General features: G+C 46.0%; 1 protein-coding gene across 5 annotated transcripts in view; it reads left to right on the top strand.

Annotated features, from left to right (window-relative positions):
• sff (sugar-free frosting) overlaps positions 1–16680 on the top strand; it is a 337418-nt gene extending 320738 nt beyond the window's left edge. For 3 of the 5 annotated variants that reach the window (XM_071664557.1, XM_071664562.1, XM_071664559.1), the window contains 6 exons: positions 1612–1830; positions 2681–3063; positions 3239–3405; positions 4530–4716; positions 6712–6884; positions 11161–16680. In XM_071664557.1, the coding sequence (XP_071520658.1) occupies positions 1612–1830; positions 2681–3063; positions 3239–3405; positions 4530–4716; positions 6712–6884; positions 11161–11322 (1291 nt within the window). In that variant the 3' untranslated portion in view covers positions 11323–16680. Of the gene's footprint in view, positions 1–1611; positions 1831–2680; positions 3064–3238; positions 3406–4529; positions 4717–6711; positions 6885–11127 lie in introns of all 5 variants that reach the window. The other 2 variants (XM_071664558.1, XM_071664560.1) reach the window with 2 other exon arrangements.
• The last annotated feature ends 1622 nt before the right edge of the window (positions 16681–18302 follow it).

Below are 18302 nucleotides of genomic sequence, written 5' to 3'. Positions count from 1 at the left end.
CTTGTGTCTCCCCTGATGATGTGATTATTACACGAAAGTGCACTAGGGAACTTATCGTGTTTCATTTCCCCGTGGACTCATAGGAATATATATATATATATATATATATATATATATATATATATATATATATATATATATATATATATATATATATATATATATATAGTCTTCTTCATTCTTCCATGACAGTTCAGGCCCTCTTCATAACTAAATGTAATTATTATATTTTTTTCAGGTCTTTATATATGTTATATTCCTGTTTGATTTGTTCCCAGTTTAAGTGTTGCTGTATACGTCTTGCATTCATGTCTCAGGACTATATGTCATGCATTGTAGGTCCAGCCTCTCTAGTTTACAACTACACAACTGAAGTTGTTAACCAGAGCGGCTGGATCCGATCTGTGTGACGTATAACGAGAACACGAGATGTTCACAAGTAACACTCGAACTGTTCATACGAACAGTTCATAACATGAGTTAGGTTACATGAATGATATTGTTCATGCTAATGTGTTGCTTCATTTGCTATTCATTTTATGATCGTGATGGAAGAATTCATAGCTGGAAGTAGATGTAGATGGGTTAGTATCGAGAAGTAGATGTAGATGGGTTAGTATCGAGAAGTAGATGTAGATGGGTTAGTATCGAGAAGTAGATGTAGATGGGTTAGTATCGAGAAGTGGATGTAGATGGGTTAGTATCGAGAAGTAGATGTAGATGGGTTAGTATCGAGAAGTAGATGTAGATGGGTTAGTATCGAGAAGTAGATGTAGATGGGTTAGTATCGAGAAGTAGATGTAGATGGGTTAGTATCGAGAAGTAGATGTAGATGGGTTAGTATCGAGAAGTAGATGTAGATGGGTTAGTATCGAGAAGTAGATGTAGATGGGTTAGTATCGAGAAGTAGATGTAGATGGGTTAGTATCGAGAAGTAGATGTAGATGGGTTAGTATCGAGAGGTCGATGTAGATGGGTTAGTATCGAGAAGTAGATGTAGATGGGTTAGTATCGAGAAGTAGATGTAGATGGGTTAGTATCGAGAAGTAGATGTAGATGGGTTAGTATCGAGAAGTAGATGTGGATGGGTTAGTATCGAGAAGTAGATGTAGATGGGTTAGTATCGAGAAGTAGATGTAGATGGGTTAATATCGAGCTGTATATAGGGGGTGCCTCAGAGGTTGAGGGTAGTGACTGCAGTGTAGGACCATGAGGGGCTGGCTGGACCATGATGACTGGAGGTGAGGCATTGGTGAGGAGTGGGAGGGAAGATGTTCACTATTAATGGAAAGTTGTGAGGGATTGTGAGGCACCTTAGACAGTTATATCTCATGTCTTATGTGGGATGAGGACTCTGCTGCTGCTGCTGCTGTGTGTGTGAGTGTGTGTGTGTGTGTGTGTGTGTGTGTGTGTGTGTGTCTGTGTGTGTGTGTGTGTGTGTGTCTGTGTGTGTGTGTGTGTGTGTGTGTGTGTGTGGAGTGGCTGAAAGCATGGATGGCGTTGGATAGTGGAATCTCAGGGATATACACGTCTCACATGGTGTCTCGTCTCTCCCTGCTCGCCTCCCGCCTGCCCGCCCGCCCGCCTCCTCCCTCCCTCCCTCTCCTCCAGCCACAACACAGAGAAGGTCATCTACTTCCTCCTGCTGGACCGGAAGCGGCGGAAACCCGCGTGTGAGGACGAGAACGAGATTATCCACCGTTACCGCTCAGAATCGGCCGATCCGCCGCGCAAGAGGGTGGACACGTGCGCCGTCAACGGCACCATGTCCCACTTCGAGCGGCTGGCCGAAGGCTCGCCCATCAGTCCGCGCCGGAACCTTACTCATCAGTACGTCCCCCCTCCTATATCACATGTTCAACTTCTCTTCCTGTCTCGTCATGCCTTATTATACATGTCAGTGTTTATAGAATCTTAAGATTGTAACTGTGTGTTTTAGAAAATCAAAATCATATCTGATTTAAGACTATAAACAAGGAAGAAATATTATGCCATTTTAGAAGATAGTCTGGCTAATGTATTAATGGTTTTCATAATTGTTTCTTTCCCTACACGTCGAAGCTTTGGAACGCTCTACCTTCTCATGTCTTTCCCAGTAACCACGACCTTCCACCTTTTAAGTGACAGGTTTTTCACTTGCACAAGAATTCGTAAATCCTTTCCATCATCTCTTCTTTTTCCCTTTCATAATCCCTTCTATATTTTAATTAGGGTTCAGCCTTGATGTGGACTTGAGTCCTTGACTGGAGCCTCCAACGTCAATTTATAATAATAATGATGATAGTAATGATAATAATGATAATAATAATGATAATAATAATAATAATAATAATAATGATAATAATAATAATAATAATGATAATAATAATAATAATAAAGTAAAATTCCTGTTCACTCGTATAAGTTCGATCAATATATGAGCTACGTACGTTGCCATACGGGCCCAGCATCATGCAAACACCTGCACCACAAGACTGTGGAGGTAAGGCTCTCTCTCTCTCTCTCTCTCTCTCTCTCTCTCTCTCTCTCTCTCTTTTCTTGTAAATAACCCGCCACCCGTACAGGGGGGGGGGGGTTCAGGGGGTGTAATAGCCCCCCTACACACCACCAGCCGTGCAGACAGAACTCTCCGGGGGCAGGTGTGGTGTAGACTAACCGTGCCTCCGTCGTGTACCGACAGGTCATCGCACACGCTGCCCTGCAGCCGACGCCGCTCGGGCAACAACAACAGCGGGTCCCACTCTCCCCTCCACTCCAACAACGTGACGCCGACCGCCTCGCCCGTCTCCTCGCCTCGCACCTCCCGCCACCAGTCCCACCACCACCACCACCACCACCACCACCACAGCAGCAGCAGCACCAGCACCAGCACCAGCGGGGTTAGCACGGTCACCACGAGCACCAGCAGTCACCAGCAATCGGCCACAATCACGTCGGGGGAGGACAGTAACCCTCCCTCGGCTCCGGGCTCGCCTTACTCCGCGCCCTACTGGAAGTCTCGCCTCAACACGATCAAGAACTCATTCCTAGGTTCCCCGCGCTTCCACAGGAGGAAATTGCAAGGTACGTACCCTCCCCTTCCCTTCAACGGCTCAGTCGCGTCGACCGATGCGCTTCATATAACATAACGTTTCATTTGGGCAGAAGTTGTTGCGATAAGATGATGATTTGATAGGTTTAAGCGGTAGTGAGGCTCGCTGTACCCGTTCCTCACTGTACTACCCGTTGCGTTGTTTAGTTCCAACAGACGAGGTGCACCTAACGCCGGAGTCGTCGCCGGAGCTGACGAAGAAGTCGTGGTTCGGGTCCCTGATGAGCACGGAGCGCGACGAGACGTACACCATCCTGGTCAAGGACAAGGCTCTAGCCACCGTGAAGGCCGACCTCATCCACGCCTTCCTTTCGGTGAGCACGACAGAAAATGGCGGAAACCACCAAGCGCCCGCCTCACCCTTCACCGCTGTGAAGAAAACGGGCCGTAGGTTCACTATGTTTTAGGTAGCGAGTCACGAGAAGAGTATCCAAATGCCCGCCTCCACCTTCATCAGCGTGAAGAAAACGGGCCGTAGGTTCACCATGTTTTAGGTAGAGAGTCACGAGAAGAGCATCCAAATGCCCGCCTCCACCTTCATCGGCGTGAAGAAAACGGGTCTTGGGTTCACCATGTTCTAGGTAGAGTCATGAGAAGACCACAGCCGAACTGCTGGTAGTGTGTGTGTGTGGGTAACTTGTGATGACAGGAGAACCCAGGGTGAGTGTTCTGAGAGAGACCTTAGCTACATCCAGTACGGGATGTCATCAGAAGCTGCTGGACGTACATACAGGTATGAGCTTTCGCGAAGAGATGCCGATCAGAGAAACCTAACCTAACCTAACCTAACCTAACCTAACCTAACCTAGAACTCTTTGAAATACTGATGGAATTACAAATTATTTTTCTAACTAAAGGGAATCCATCAATATTATTTCCATTGGTATTGATCACTTATATTCTCAGCGACCCTTAGGTAATTTTTTTTTTTTTTTTTTTTTTGCAATGCGGGCTCCCGTGTAGACATACCACTTGTGTCTTATATAGTTGACTAGGATGCACGGAGGTCACCACAGGTCATTGGAGATAACTAGTACTGGGTTTATACAGGTTCCCCACGTGTTGGCCAGAGACAGATAGCGTTAAGGTCATGCATGTATAGGTCATTAGCACTGAGGTCATGTACTTCATTAGCACTAAGGTCATGTAGGTCTTTATCAGTAAGGTCATGTAGGTTATTAGCACTCAGGTCATGTATAGGTCATTAGCACTAAGGTCATGTATAGGTCATTAGCACTAAGGTCATGTCTAGGTCATTAGCACTAAGGTCATACGAATCATTTAGCATTGAGGACATATATACGTAGGCCATTAATACTAAAATCATGCCTTGGTCATTATCACTGTGGTCATGCATACCATGCCAGTCATGTATGCATGACAGTCCAGAGAAAGGCCACCAAACTAACGCCCCCTTGACCTCACTCTTTTGTTCCAGGTCGCTGAGCTGAGCCATAGCGTGACGTCACCCATGAGTTTCCGGGTGGAGTACAAGCGGGGTAGCTCTGGCCCAGCCGTGTTCCAGAGACATGTTCGGTTTCAGGTGGACATCACCCCCGTGTGTTCCCCCAATGACCCCAACCCGCTCTACGCCATTAACTTCATCCTCCTCTCTGGTATGATGGGTAATAAGGCAGCACACGTACTTTTCGTAGTTTCCCCCCCGCTTCACAGCTTAAAGCTTATCGAGCGTAAGGTGAGCGTGCGACCTTAACCCCCAACACCCAAGACCTCCTCTTGACTCCCTGAAGCAGGCGAAGACTCCCTCCGCTCTGGTATTGTACAGTTTTCCGGATGTTCCCTCTTCTTCTATGGGTGCTGGGAGGGAGGGACATATTTCTCTCTCTCTCTCCCTCCCCGACACGTAAGAGAGAACTGGAATGACTGTGGAATACGAGATCGAACTGCTTGTTCACTTGCTTTCGAACTAGGCGAGTCTTAGGATCTCATGGATGGCGGTGAGGCGCACTTAGTATTTCGTAAAAGTGTTTAGAATGGTATTGTAGTTCATAGAGCGAAGCATCCGACGGAGAGGCAGAGAGAAAGCGCTTGTAGAGAGAGAGAGAGAGAGAGAGAGAGAGAGAGAGAGAGAGAGAGAGAGAGAGAGACGGGCTCAGTAGGTCAAGGGCTGTGTGACATGCGTATGGTAACGGGAACACCGGATCATTTGACTCGATGTCTAACAAACGGGTGCCCTCCCCTCCACGGAGGCCTTCGCAGAACTCACTCGGTCCTCTTGCTCACACGCGACGCACTCACAGCAGAAGCATGTTTGCCCCCCCATCCTCCCCCCTGGCACGCACCCATGGTCACACCCAACCACAGGACGCACTCCCTCACTGGCACGGGTCGTATCACTCCATGGGCGAGTGACTCGTGAACTTGTGAACACACTTGAGTGTCGGAACGCCAGTAGCGTCTCGGGCCAACATCCACAGCGGCAGATTTGCTCTTGATTCACAGAAGCAAATCCTGAGGGAATTGATCGCCTCTCATATCCCGTCTGGAAAGACGAATGACTCCACCATGACACCATACGTTCCCAGAACTCTGTAGATCTTGGGTTACCTCAAGTACTGGCAAACTTTAACTTTTTCAAAAGCGTCGAAGAAAAAGGAAAATAAATCTCCAAAGACGGCGATCACCCAGAGTTCGTGTCCTGATCTGTCAAGCATTTGTGTATAGCCACAACGTGAACGTGAACCGCCCTGGAGAAGAACTAACAGTGTCATTGTTAACGAACCCTCTAACAACCCACTGCATCAAATCGTATTTGACTCAGCCGCCCGCAGTAATCTCCAGTGAAGCGAGGTGACACCAACTGTGTAGAGACAGACGGGGACGTTCAGTGTGTATGCGAGTGTGGAAGTCAGTCAGTCCCGTCGCTACACGGGGGGCCTAGGAAGACAGACGCTCAGCGGGGTTGTACCTGCACGTAGGAGTGACATGCCAGTAGCTGTAGTAGTCGTCTTCCACCCTCGCTAGTAGTTGTGTCACAAGTGCAGGGCTGATGTGCCGGCTGGTCAGAACGTGATGTTTCCACCTCGTATGAGCTACAATACTGTGTGTTGAAGTTTGATTTTGTTCTTTATTATCATTCTGTTACTGTCTTTTGCCCATGTTTATGGACTTGTTCATTTTCATGTGAGTGTTTGAGAAAGGTTTTTTTTTTTTTTCATTTGTGTTGATCTTGTGTGCCTACATGTGTTCATATTATGTACTTAATGTTTGATAAAGTAAAAGTGTGAGTGCTTGTGTTGTTCTTTGTTCCGTCATGACTGTTAACTTTACGTCCTTGTTGATGATACTCAGTCTTCATCAACTCATAATCATGATTCTAGAAGGAAAAGACATTTTCATTTTTCATCATCAATACCAAAAGACTCCAAAACAAATTTTTGAAAGGACTTTTTCTTTTCTTGCAAAGTTCAGAGCCAGAATTGAGGTCATGTATTTATATCTATTTTTTGCATGGCGATGATAAGTTCAATTCTCACTTGCGTTCGAACCGTTTTTCAGTTTGTTTTTTCAAATTAGATTTTTGCGCGCAATGTTTTAGTTGCATTGCCTGCATGCAGGACGCCTTGCTGTGAGCTCTTCCTAATGGCGTCGATTTTCAGGGAACATACGCCGATTCCGTCGAATATGTGAGCATATTCAGGCGCAGGTGTGCAGTCGACGGCCGCCCGCCTCGCCCAGGGTCGGTCGCAAGTTTACGACAGAGCTCTCGGAGTCCTCCTCCTGCGGCTCCGACACCTCCGAGAGACTGTCGCCCTTCCCTCCAGGCAAGCAGGTGTGTGGCCACGCGGGGTGGCAGTGTGGCTGACTGACTGATGACTGACTGAACTGACTGATGACTGACTGATGACTGATTGAACTGACTGATGACTGACTGAACTGACTGAGTCTGCTACACAGAATAGCGGATTCCTGTCTCTCTTCTTCAACTAGATGGATCCAAGTGATTGTATGATTTCCACCACTCATTACCTTTACACACACACACACACACACACACACTTGCTCACACTAAGCTCCAAGGCTGTGTGTGTGAATTGAACGTTCATGTGGACATATCGCTTGACCAGTCTTAAATGGTGAGAACAGGGATCAATCTCCATTGTTCAGCAGGTGTTCACGAGATCATCCACCATTTGTGAACATGTGGATCCCCTCCATTTTCACCCACTGTGACGTAGCTAGGATGGGATGATCTCTCTCTCTCTCTCTCTCTCTCTCTCTCTCTCTCTCTCTCTCTCTCTCTCTCTCTCTCTCTCTCTCTCTCTCTCTCTCTCTCTCTCTCTCTCCTCCAAACTACGGTCTGTCACTCCCTCCCAGTTCGTTGGCACACGTCGCCTGATTCTTATCCTTGTTCCTTAGGCTCCACGCTACCGTATCCCTGTAGACTTGGCGGGTCCCAGAGTGCTTTTTCTAGACCCCCTCCCTAGGTCGATAGAACTGTGCAGACGTCGATATGTGTCGACGGGGGGTGTCGATGAAATTCTAGAGGTCAAAAAAAAAAAAAGGAAGAAAAACTTTAAAAGTATGAAATAGTCGATTGTGTATTAAACGAAGGAAAGACAGAGACAGGTTTATGTCCTTCGTTCAGTCGGTTGGCAAAGTTTGACCTAATGATTCCCACTAGGCTCCCTCCACCTCATTAAGGATGTAAACTTTTCCCCCCAATTAAAAGGTATTTTGCATTGGTTAGTTTTCTTCCACACTTGTTCAGTTTTGCTTATTCAGATATATTTTATTTTATTTATAAATTTTTGGATTATACTTTGACGCTGTCTCCCGCGTTAGAGAGGTAGCGCAAGGAAACAGACGAAAGAATGGCCCAACCTACCCACATACACATGTATATACATAAATGCCCACACACGCACATATACATACCTATACATTTCAGCGTATACATACATATACATACACAGACATATACATATATACATATGTACATATTTATACATGCTGCCTTCATCCATTCTCACCGCCACCCCGCCACACATATACATGTATTATTTACTGAGTATGTGATTTAGGGTCGATGACGTCTCATTACGGTCGAGTGATTCAAAAGTCTGAGAACCTCTGGTTCAGACCATTCACCTCACCTTGTTGCTCCCTCGTTAGCTCCTCGTTAGCCCCTCGTTCCTTATGATACTTTCCACTGCTCAGCTGTTGATATGCGATGGATCATCTCATCCAGAATTCGATCTCGCATAGTTTCTGTGACTACTTCACTGTTCTATTTAGTCTTTAGTAACGTATCCTTGTTCATTATCATCTCGGATATATTAAATTTTGTATTTTCTTTTTCTTTCTCGTATCTTTTGACCTGTTTTTTTTTTTAAGTGTTATCTCTTAGAGAAAGCGACTGTTGGTTCCCAAACGTTGTGTACATGGACACTATGGTGGCAAGTGACGCGTGGTAGAGATGTCTCTGTCTCTACAAAGGTCAGGTTTGGTTAGATACGTATTAGATTGATTTGTACTAACAACAAACGTTAAAGACTTCGCCGGTCATTTCTGGGGCTTTTACAAGTCTTTCTTCGACGACTTTCTTCCTTATGGTGTATAAGTCTAAGGCAGATCGCCTGTCAACTCCCCTTCTTACAGTTCTGTCCTTCCATTTGTTTGCAGGTACCTCCTTGGGGTTTCCTATCAAGTGTTGGCTGGCTGCTTGCTCGCGTAGCCTCCTCCTCTCTCTAACTAGTTCATGCAGCACATGACAGGCCACTAAGTCCAACAGAACTTGTGTGTGACCATTGACAACTCAAGGATCGGATGATGCGATGTTCGCTTGCGTCCCGCCTTCCACAGATACTCTCTTGGACTCTTTAAAGCTGTCTTTCACTCATTTCATACCTCCTCCTTGGTTTCCTCATTTCCCATGTTCGTTCTGTTTGTATCAGTAACTTCGTGGTCATCCTCTCCATATGTCCAAACTAATGCAGGACTTTCTGCAGTTTCTCACTCGAATCTGCCACTAGCGCCGCGTCATCATCAAATAATAACATACCTCTCCTTGCTTTATACAATGGCACTTTACAAGTATTCCGCCAATCTTCAGGGACCTCACCATGACCCATACATACAGTTAAAGTCCTAACTAACCAATCAACAACGCGGTCACCCCTTCCTTAAGACACTCAGTAGCTGTGCCGCACTTAATACTATACAAAGCTTTCACCGGCTCTTTTCTTTTCGCCATTATTCTCTCACCTCTCACACCTCCACGTCCAGAACAGCTCAGAACACATTTAACTGTCCTTCAAAATACTCATTTCATCTCCTCTTCGCCACATTTCTAACTGTTACCACTTCCCCTTCTATCCCTTTCTCCAGTGTTACCATTTGTTCTCTTCTTTTTCTCACACTGTTAAGCCCCTTCAAAATATTTTCCTCTTTGATGTTTCCTGATACTCGCACATCCAAATTTACCCATTTTCTTTAGCCCACGCTTCTTTCGCTCGACCTCCTGCAGCTTTCTCACGAACATCTCCCAATTACTCGTACTTTTTCGTAGAATGTGAAGCCCATACATCTCTCTTGACTCTTTGACTAGCAGCTTTAACTTCCTCATCCCACCACTCACACCCCTTTCTCGCCTGCTCGCCTTTCACTTAACTCATGCCAGACATTTCTCCCGCACTTCCCGGCTCTACATACCGAATTATCGTCCATTCCTCATCCACTTCCCTACCTTCACTCACTCATCTCTCGCCGCTCTACGCCCAGTCTCTCTAGGTACCTCTTGAAACAACCATCTCTTACAAACCCTCTCACTTCCACCACCCTCTTCTCACCCAAATCAATTCCTCTTTACTTAAAACCTCAACAGACCTTCACCCTCACCACCACTGAATTGTGATCAGATACCCGACCAGCTGCCCCACACCACATATTCATATCCAAGAGTCAGTTTCTCTTTTGCACGTCTGTCAGTTAGTACGTAATCCACTAATGCCTGACCGCACAGCTTACCCACGTATGATTATGTGTGCCCCTCTGTTTCACCCAGGTATTCCCAATCACCAGTCCTTTGTCAGCACACAATTCCACAAGCTGTTCCCTATTTTTCTTTTCATAACAATGTGTACCCCATTCCCCCATTTATGCCCTTAGCTATCACATTACCTACCTTCACATTTAGATTCCCCGTCACACACACACACTCTCGATCCCTGGCATCAAACTTGCTGACACACTCACTCAGCTCCTCCCAAAACACTTGCCTCTCTTCCTTACTTCTCTTATTTCCTTGTATATCATTAAGACCAGCAGTTACCCAATTGCCGTAATCCACCTTCATATATATCCATATTAGTCCAGGGCTCTCTCTTTATTCTCACACATACCCACAACTCATCCTTCAGCAGAAGTGCTATCCCTTAACCTTGCCATCACACTAACCCTTCAATTTACCCCCAAGACATTTCTAATCCATTCTTCCCCCTTCCCCTTGAGCTTGTATATTTGCTTAAAGGTCGAACATCCAGGTTCCTCTTTTCAAAGAATTACTGATCTCACCTTTTTTTTCTTAGTTACATTCAAGGACATTCAGACATCCCCCATCCTGAGCCTTCAAAGAGGATAAGTATTCCTCGATTGGACCTTCCAGTTCTATCTTTCAGAAACTGAAATACAAATAGGAGAGGGTTTTTTTATATATTGTAGACACATGAACACCATTGAATTTTTAAAGTGTTTTGATATATGTTTTTATATATATTCTGTGTGCCTTATATTCTTATTCTCAGATTAATCTCCATTTAATGTCCGTTGAATGACCTTAATTAGTATAGAATTAATGTATATGTATATTAGTTTGTGTATCCACCATCAATTTTGCAGTCAATATATATATATATATATATATATATATATATATATATATATATATATATATATATATATATGTGTGTGTGTGTGTGTGTGTAGTGTATGTACTATTGTGTGTGTGTGCTGTGTATACTACGTGTCATGCACCTCCCTGCACCATATCCTGTTGACGTCGCCTGAACCAACAGATAGATGCCTGAGGTTTAACGTTTGTACCACAGACTGAGAGCGACGTTGAGAGCGACGCGTCCCAATCCGAGGGCAAGAACGCGTCGAGCGGGCGGGGCGGCGGCACGGAGTCGCCCCAGCCCAACGTGTCCAACGGGAGGAGCACTTCCGACCCAGAGACCCAACAGCTCGGCGCCTCCGACCTGGCCACGTAGTCCAGGGCGGGCCGGGCCCCCGCTGGCAGCAGCGAGGCCAGCATCACCGCCCTACTGCCACCTCCCCTCCTGCCGGGCGGAGGACGTCGACCCACCACCTCCTCCTCATGCTCCTCCTCCTCTTCCTCCTCCTCCTTCTCCTCAGCCGACCAGGCTTTGTCCTCCGTCGCGAAGAACAATTGCTCACCGGGACACACTAACGTTTAGAGACTGCATAATGCGAGCGGCAGATGTCGCCGCCGCGCACACTCTGATCGCCAACGTGATTAGATAAAGAGATGAAGATGATGAAGAAGATGATGAAGAAAAAAAATAATAAAAAAACTTCAAAAAAAAAATATATATATATATATACAAAAAAAAAACTTAAACTTGTCCATCTGATTATGTATGGTAAGCAAATAAACTTTGAAGTTACTTGTTTTTACCCCTAAGGACGAATGGAGTATAAGGATGAGGATCTTGCAGTGTTTGTCGAAAACAGACAAAAAAAAAAAAAGACATGATAGTAATGATAATGACTTTGTGAAAGATAACTCTCAGCTTTCAAGTTTCTCGTTGATAGACTTCCTGACATCATCATCTGATATCGGCGGAGTAGGGTACTATTGTGTGACTTCTTGCTTACGATTATATTATTGTGATTTTATACTGTACTTAGAGAAGTGTTTTATATAGGTAGAGCCGGACTGATGGAACATAACACCTTTTGATCATTTTCACACGCAAGTTGGTAACCTTTTGCCTTCTCCTCCCCTCCCTCTCAAAAAAGAATTCAAAGAAAAAAAGGAAATGATAATTGATTGTTTGGCTTTGGAACAAGCGACAGTGGAATACTTCGCCAGCCTTCTTCAACTCGTCCGGCAAGTGCTGACCTGGAAATGAGAAGTCTGCACGCTTTTGACAACAGCAAAAAAAAAAAAAAATATATATATATATATATATATATATATATATATATATATATATATATATATATATATGTATGTATGAAAAAGGAAACATGAAATGAAAACTCTCTCTTTCTCAGGCAAAGCCATTGTCTAAACACAGTGATTTTTGTGTGTGTGTGTGTGTGTTATTTGGGACGATCACGGAAGGGTGGGAGCCGGACAATGTTTCCACCTTTCCCTCTGGCTCAACGTTTGGCCAGCGTGACAAAAGACTTGTAATTGTTATCCCCACTACCCTACATGACCCCCCGCCCCCCAAATAATGTAGCCGGGAGGAAGAGCCTGCCTTGTTAACGTAGTTTTGTTAAGGAAAACAAAAATGAAAAAAAATACCAGGTTGTGAGAGAAAGAAAAAGAAATTGGTTTAGTGACATGTGGCCCGAGAGAGAGAGAGAGAGAGAGAGAGAGACCCCAGGGGGATGTACAAGAGAAACCCTCACGGTGACCAGAAACGCCCCCTCACGGTGACCAGAAACCCTCAGATCAACGACAGGACCCGACACACTCAGCTTCGTTTCTAGCGCACCTCCAAAACTGCTACTAACCACACCACCCTCCCTCTTACGTCAACAGGACTCTTCAGTAGATGTATAGTCAAAAGAATCTGTTCCAATGAAATAGGATGTTTTATGTCATCAGTCTTGATATGGCTTTTTTCATGGTCATCCATTGTTATTTGTATTGTTTCAGGCTATAAAACATTCATATATATTTTTCTCTTCTACTGTAGGTCTGAACTTCAGTTTAAAAAGAAAGGGGAAAAAATATGAATTGCTGAATTTAAGCCTGTAGACTTCAGAAGCTGATGGTCAACCATTTGAGGGATGTGACGCCAGGACTACTGCATGACGACCAGGACTACTGTATGACGACCAGGACTACTGTATGATGACAGGAACTACTGTATGACGAGAGGGACTACTGTATGACGACCAGGACTACTGTATGACGACTAGGACACCTGTATGACGACAGGGACTACTGTATGACGACAGGGACTACTGTATGACGACAGGGACTACTGTATGACGACCAGGACTACTGTATGACGACAGGGACTACTGTATGACGACAGCGACTACTGTATGACGACCAGGACTACTGTATGACGACCAGGACAACTGTATGACGACCAGGGACTATTGCATGACGACCAGGACTACTGTATGACGACCAGGACTACTGTATGACGACAGGGACTACTGTATGACGACCAGGACTACTGTATGACGACCAGGGACTACTGTATGACGACCAGAGACTACTGTATGACGACCAGAGACAACTGTATGACGACCAGGGACTACTGTATGACGACCAGGGACTACTGTATGACGACCAGGACAACTGTATGACGACCAGAGACTACTGTATGACGACCAGAACTCTGTATGACGACCAGGACTACTGTATGACGACCAGGACTACTGTATGACGATCAGGACAACTGTATGACGACCAGGACTACTGTATGACGACCAGAACTCTGTATGACGACCAGGACTACTGTATGACGACCAAGACTACTGTATGACGACCAGGACTACTGTATGACGACAGGGACTCTTGTAAAACGAGCAATTGCTTTAGCAGTTTCTCCTTTCCTCCCCCTCACCACCACGACCTCACGACTGTCACAAACGTCCAAGAGACAGACGACACCAGACAGACTCGAGCGGGTGTAGCGCACACACAGGCCCCCGGGAGAGAACCAGGTCGTCCGAAGCTCACTGGTTAACGGGTGAGTCGCCTCCTTCGGCCACCCGTATAGTGTCGTCCCATTGAATCGACCCAGTGTGAGGAGGAGGCACCAGGCTTCCCATGAGCAATACACTGAAAACTAAAGAGGTTCTGCTCTAAACGTGCAGATGTACACGCTGCTTCACCAGGACCCGACTGAAGCAAGAGTAGAACCGAGAAGCAAAATTTTTAGCCAAAGAACCACCTCCCCATATCTTGCAGTCACACCGCTTGCATTCTGACGCAGGCGTGTTCATAAGCGTCGTTGTCTGAGTGTGAAGTGTTGCGATGCCCAGTTTCCTCTCGTAGGAGAGGAACGTACTTATGCATTATATTACACTTGGTGTAATGTACTGTCACATCGACCCCCAGGGGACCAGAGCGAAGTGTCCGAGGTGTATGTGTGCTTCCATACCCTTGATGAGAGGGTGTGGCAGACGTGCTGTGGTAGGCAACGTCTGATCATGTTTTTTCTGTGGTGGGTCGGCAAGCAAGTGTGGCTTCACGGGGATTAATAAGACCCACGATCAAGTCAGGCTTGTAAAGACTTTAGGGTAAACCATCAGCGGACCATAGAGACCCAGAGTGGGACACTAGCAGACCACCGAGGCTGAGGGATAGGCAGCAAGAGACTATCGAGACTCGATGTGATCACCAGCAGACTCGAGGAGTCCAGGGGGACGTCAGAGGAGAAGACTTTGGCGACTCTGATCACCCCACCCAGGGAGGTCGGGGTCACCAGGCTGGTGATGCCACAAGATTAACAGCACAGTACAGAGACTTGTATCGCGCATGAAGCACTAGAAATAGACTTCATCCAAAGCGATATCTTCACCTAAGAACAGTGTACCATCACCACCAGACTTTCTCTGGTGGTAAAGGTGCTGCCAGTGATTCATGCCATGAAGGACAAGTTTAGATCGTAGCGAGGGGCCGTACCAGCAGAGGACTGAACATAATATGGGCCACAAAGACCCAGACTCACCACAAGGACCGGTCGACCTGGAGACGAGGGAAAGTGACGAGAGTCTATGATGGTCCCTCCCCCCCAAGACAGGGGGATTAAGGGGAGCACTGTATGAAGGTTTGAGGATTGACATTGACGGGTAGACTGGAGTATTGTAGGTTGGTCTAGCGCGCTGTAGATGGTGAGAAAAAGCCTTTGTGCTGCCTGCCACATTGCCTGATGTAAACAGACACACACACAAGCACACAGACATACACAGACACATAACGCATTCCTTCATCGCGCACGTCAAAACAATTGTTTACCTTTTGCAAATCAGATTCGATGTAAACTAGCGCTCTCTCTGCTGCCTCGCCCAACCCAATCCATTTTGGCCAAATCCAGTTTATTATTATTTGAGTTATATAATGCTAATGAAACTAGGGCGTTCTATTAGGCTAATGGAAATGTCATGGGAGGTTATCATAGCTTTAAACATTGTTAGAGGCATCATATATACATTGTATCAAGCATTCTTGGTAGTGCGGTTCCATTTTATACAGCCTGTTTTGTACAAGTATTTCTTCTAGCCATGGAATCATCTTCACAGCTGTCTCATTACTAGAACAGCTACTTAGAATACATTGCGGGTGTGTTGGCGAATGGAGCACTGGTCACTTGGTTGATACGAGGCGCCCGGTCATTGGGCCGAGTGCATACCCCGCCCATCAGCGGGTGGTCATCGGACAACCCAAGTGACTGACGTGTTTCCCTTTCCCGAGGACACCCGACGTCTACAAAGTTTGGCGATTCTCACAAGCCATCGAGGAGGCCTTCTGTAGCCTTCACCTTACCTGCGGCCCTGATGTAGCCCTAAGGGGGCCACGGTCAGGGAGGCCCCCAGGCGACGACGTGTGACTGGCCTTGAACGACAACCACAGTCGCCGGGTGCAAAAGGGGGATACTCTCCCTCCCTCAAGCCAAGCCGACCCTCCGCTACCCGGCGAGGCTGGATGTCTCCTCCCTCCCCCCACCACCACCTCCACCACCACCACCACCTCCAGTGTTAGCCAAGCCATGTGGCGAGGGCAGCAGTGCCAGACCTAAACCGCCGCTGAGTTCTCACGAGTTTCATTTTTCTATACACATCACCTTAAAAAAAATGAGGAAAAAAAAAGGAGAGAAGAGAGATTTTAGCCTTAACGAGAGGATTCGGCTGGGTCTCCCACGGCTGGCCTCGTCACACACACACACAACGCTTTCGACCAGCAGAAGAGGAGAAAAGAAAAGGAGTCATATTAACCGCAGTTGTGGGGGTGGGGGGCAAGTGTTAAAAGAGACGAGGAGGTGCGGTGGCCAGGCCAGCCCAGCCCCAGTTGTGGGGGGGCAAGTGTTAAAAGAGACGAGGAGGTGCGGTGGCCAGCCCAGCCCAGCCCCAGTTGTGGGGTGGGGGGGGGCAAGTGTTAAAAAGAGACGAGGAGGTGCGGTGGCCAGCCCAGCCCAGCCAGCCCAGCCCAGCCCAGCCAGCCAGCCAGCCCGTCCCCCAATACATGAGTGAGAGTCTCCAAGTTATAGCGTCCACTTAGGTATATGCTCTCAAGATTATGTCCCGACACGGTGTGTGTGTGTGTGTGTGTAAGTTTTGTAAATATTACTTTGTAAGAAATATGCTTGTTAAGTCTGTATTATACTCATATAAAGACCAGTACCTAGGAAACACCATTCCTCTCTTTTCCCCCCACTTCCCGATATTATGATATTTTTTGCTCTCCCTCTCCTCCCTGGTTGTGGTGGAACGTATACACACACACACAGGGTCGCTCCTTACCCTGCAGGTGGACGTGGTTCCCATTGTAGAGTCAACCTCGAGAGAGAACGAAGGATCTAAACAACTCTGAGGTCACTGCCTCGGGCGCCTCTGTGTGTGTGTGTGTGTGTGTCTGTCTCGCCTGTACGGCTGAGGAACACAGACTGAGATGAGCTGGTGCAATTGAAGGCTGGGGAAAAAAAAAAAAAGACACTGAACAATAAGAAAACAGAAGGGTGTACCATTTTCCAGATGCATTCTTCCAAAAGATACTAAATAATGGTATGCCATAATATCCATTTTTGTTGTGACACCAACATTTGCAAGAGTCAGAACCAAAGTGGAGATCAGTATTAAAGGACACAAGACAATGGACAAGTAATATCAAAATAAAGGTCAGGGGAGAGGTAATGATATATATATATATATATATATATATATATATATATATATATATATATATATATATATATATATATATATATATATATATATATAGCAAGCTCATAAACTTCCTAAATTGCTCCTTCCAGTTCTGTACTCTGGCTCTGTCCCTGTGCCACGCTCCTGTACTTTTTCTGTGGCACACTCCTCCACTGTCTCTGTGGCACACTCCTTCATTGTCTCTGTGGCACACTCCTCCACTGTCTCTGTGGCACACTCCTCCATTGTCTCTGTGGCACACTCCTTCATTGTCTCTGTTGAACACCCCTGCACTTTGGAACTCTCCTTCACTATCTCTGTGGCACTCTGCTCTTTCCATCATTTTGCCTCTCTCTCTCTCTCTCTCTCTCTCTCTCTCTCTCTCTCTCTCTCTCTCTCTCTCTCTCTCTCTCTCTCTCTCGTGTACGACCAAAGAAAATGTCCCATCTCAGCTGACCTTGTCCAGGTATCATAATTGACACTATCAAGTCATCAGTTTTATGCATCACGATTAATCACATAAAATAAGCTAGTAATCTTAGAAAATATGAACTACCGGACATCACCTATTTCTCTGTGGTAAGGGAAACATAGTATACATTGTCTGTGCTGTATATCTAACACTTCACCTATGGAGAGATTGGATTTATATACTGCATCTCTCCGTCTCTCGATACAGGAAAACAATTTACCATACACTGCCAGTACAGTGGGACCATTTGAAACCCTTGAATACATGTAAACGACCTGTGGGCATTTTATGACCATGCCTTTAAAGAGGGGTCAAGTCGAAATGACCAAATCTTTTATAACCAAAGGTCATACAAGTTTTTAAGAGGTCAAGCAAACTAGCTGAGGTCAACTACAGAATTCCGTAGGTCAGATGTATTCGCTGATCGCCCACGGGATATGCTGTCACCTGCGTATACAGCCAAACATCGTAGGGGCCAACTTCAGATGGTATCGGCTCTGTTAACATCAGAAATATTCACAAAAGAGACATTCTAAAAGTTTTGCCTTCATCCTATCTCACATTCATTATGAAAAGATCCATCTTATTCCTCCACTCACGTGAGGTAGGAGGTGTTGGAGAGGACAAAGTTAACGTAGG

The sequence above is a fragment of the Panulirus ornatus genome, chromosome 9 (genome assembly GCF_036320965.1).
Source record: "Panulirus ornatus isolate Po-2019 chromosome 9, ASM3632096v1, whole genome shotgun sequence".
Taxonomy (NCBI): Eukaryota; Metazoa; Arthropoda; class Malacostraca; order Decapoda; family Palinuridae; genus Panulirus; species Panulirus ornatus.
The sequence above is the reverse complement of the archived record's forward strand: the minus strand, read 5'-3'. Positions and strand labels throughout refer to the sequence as shown.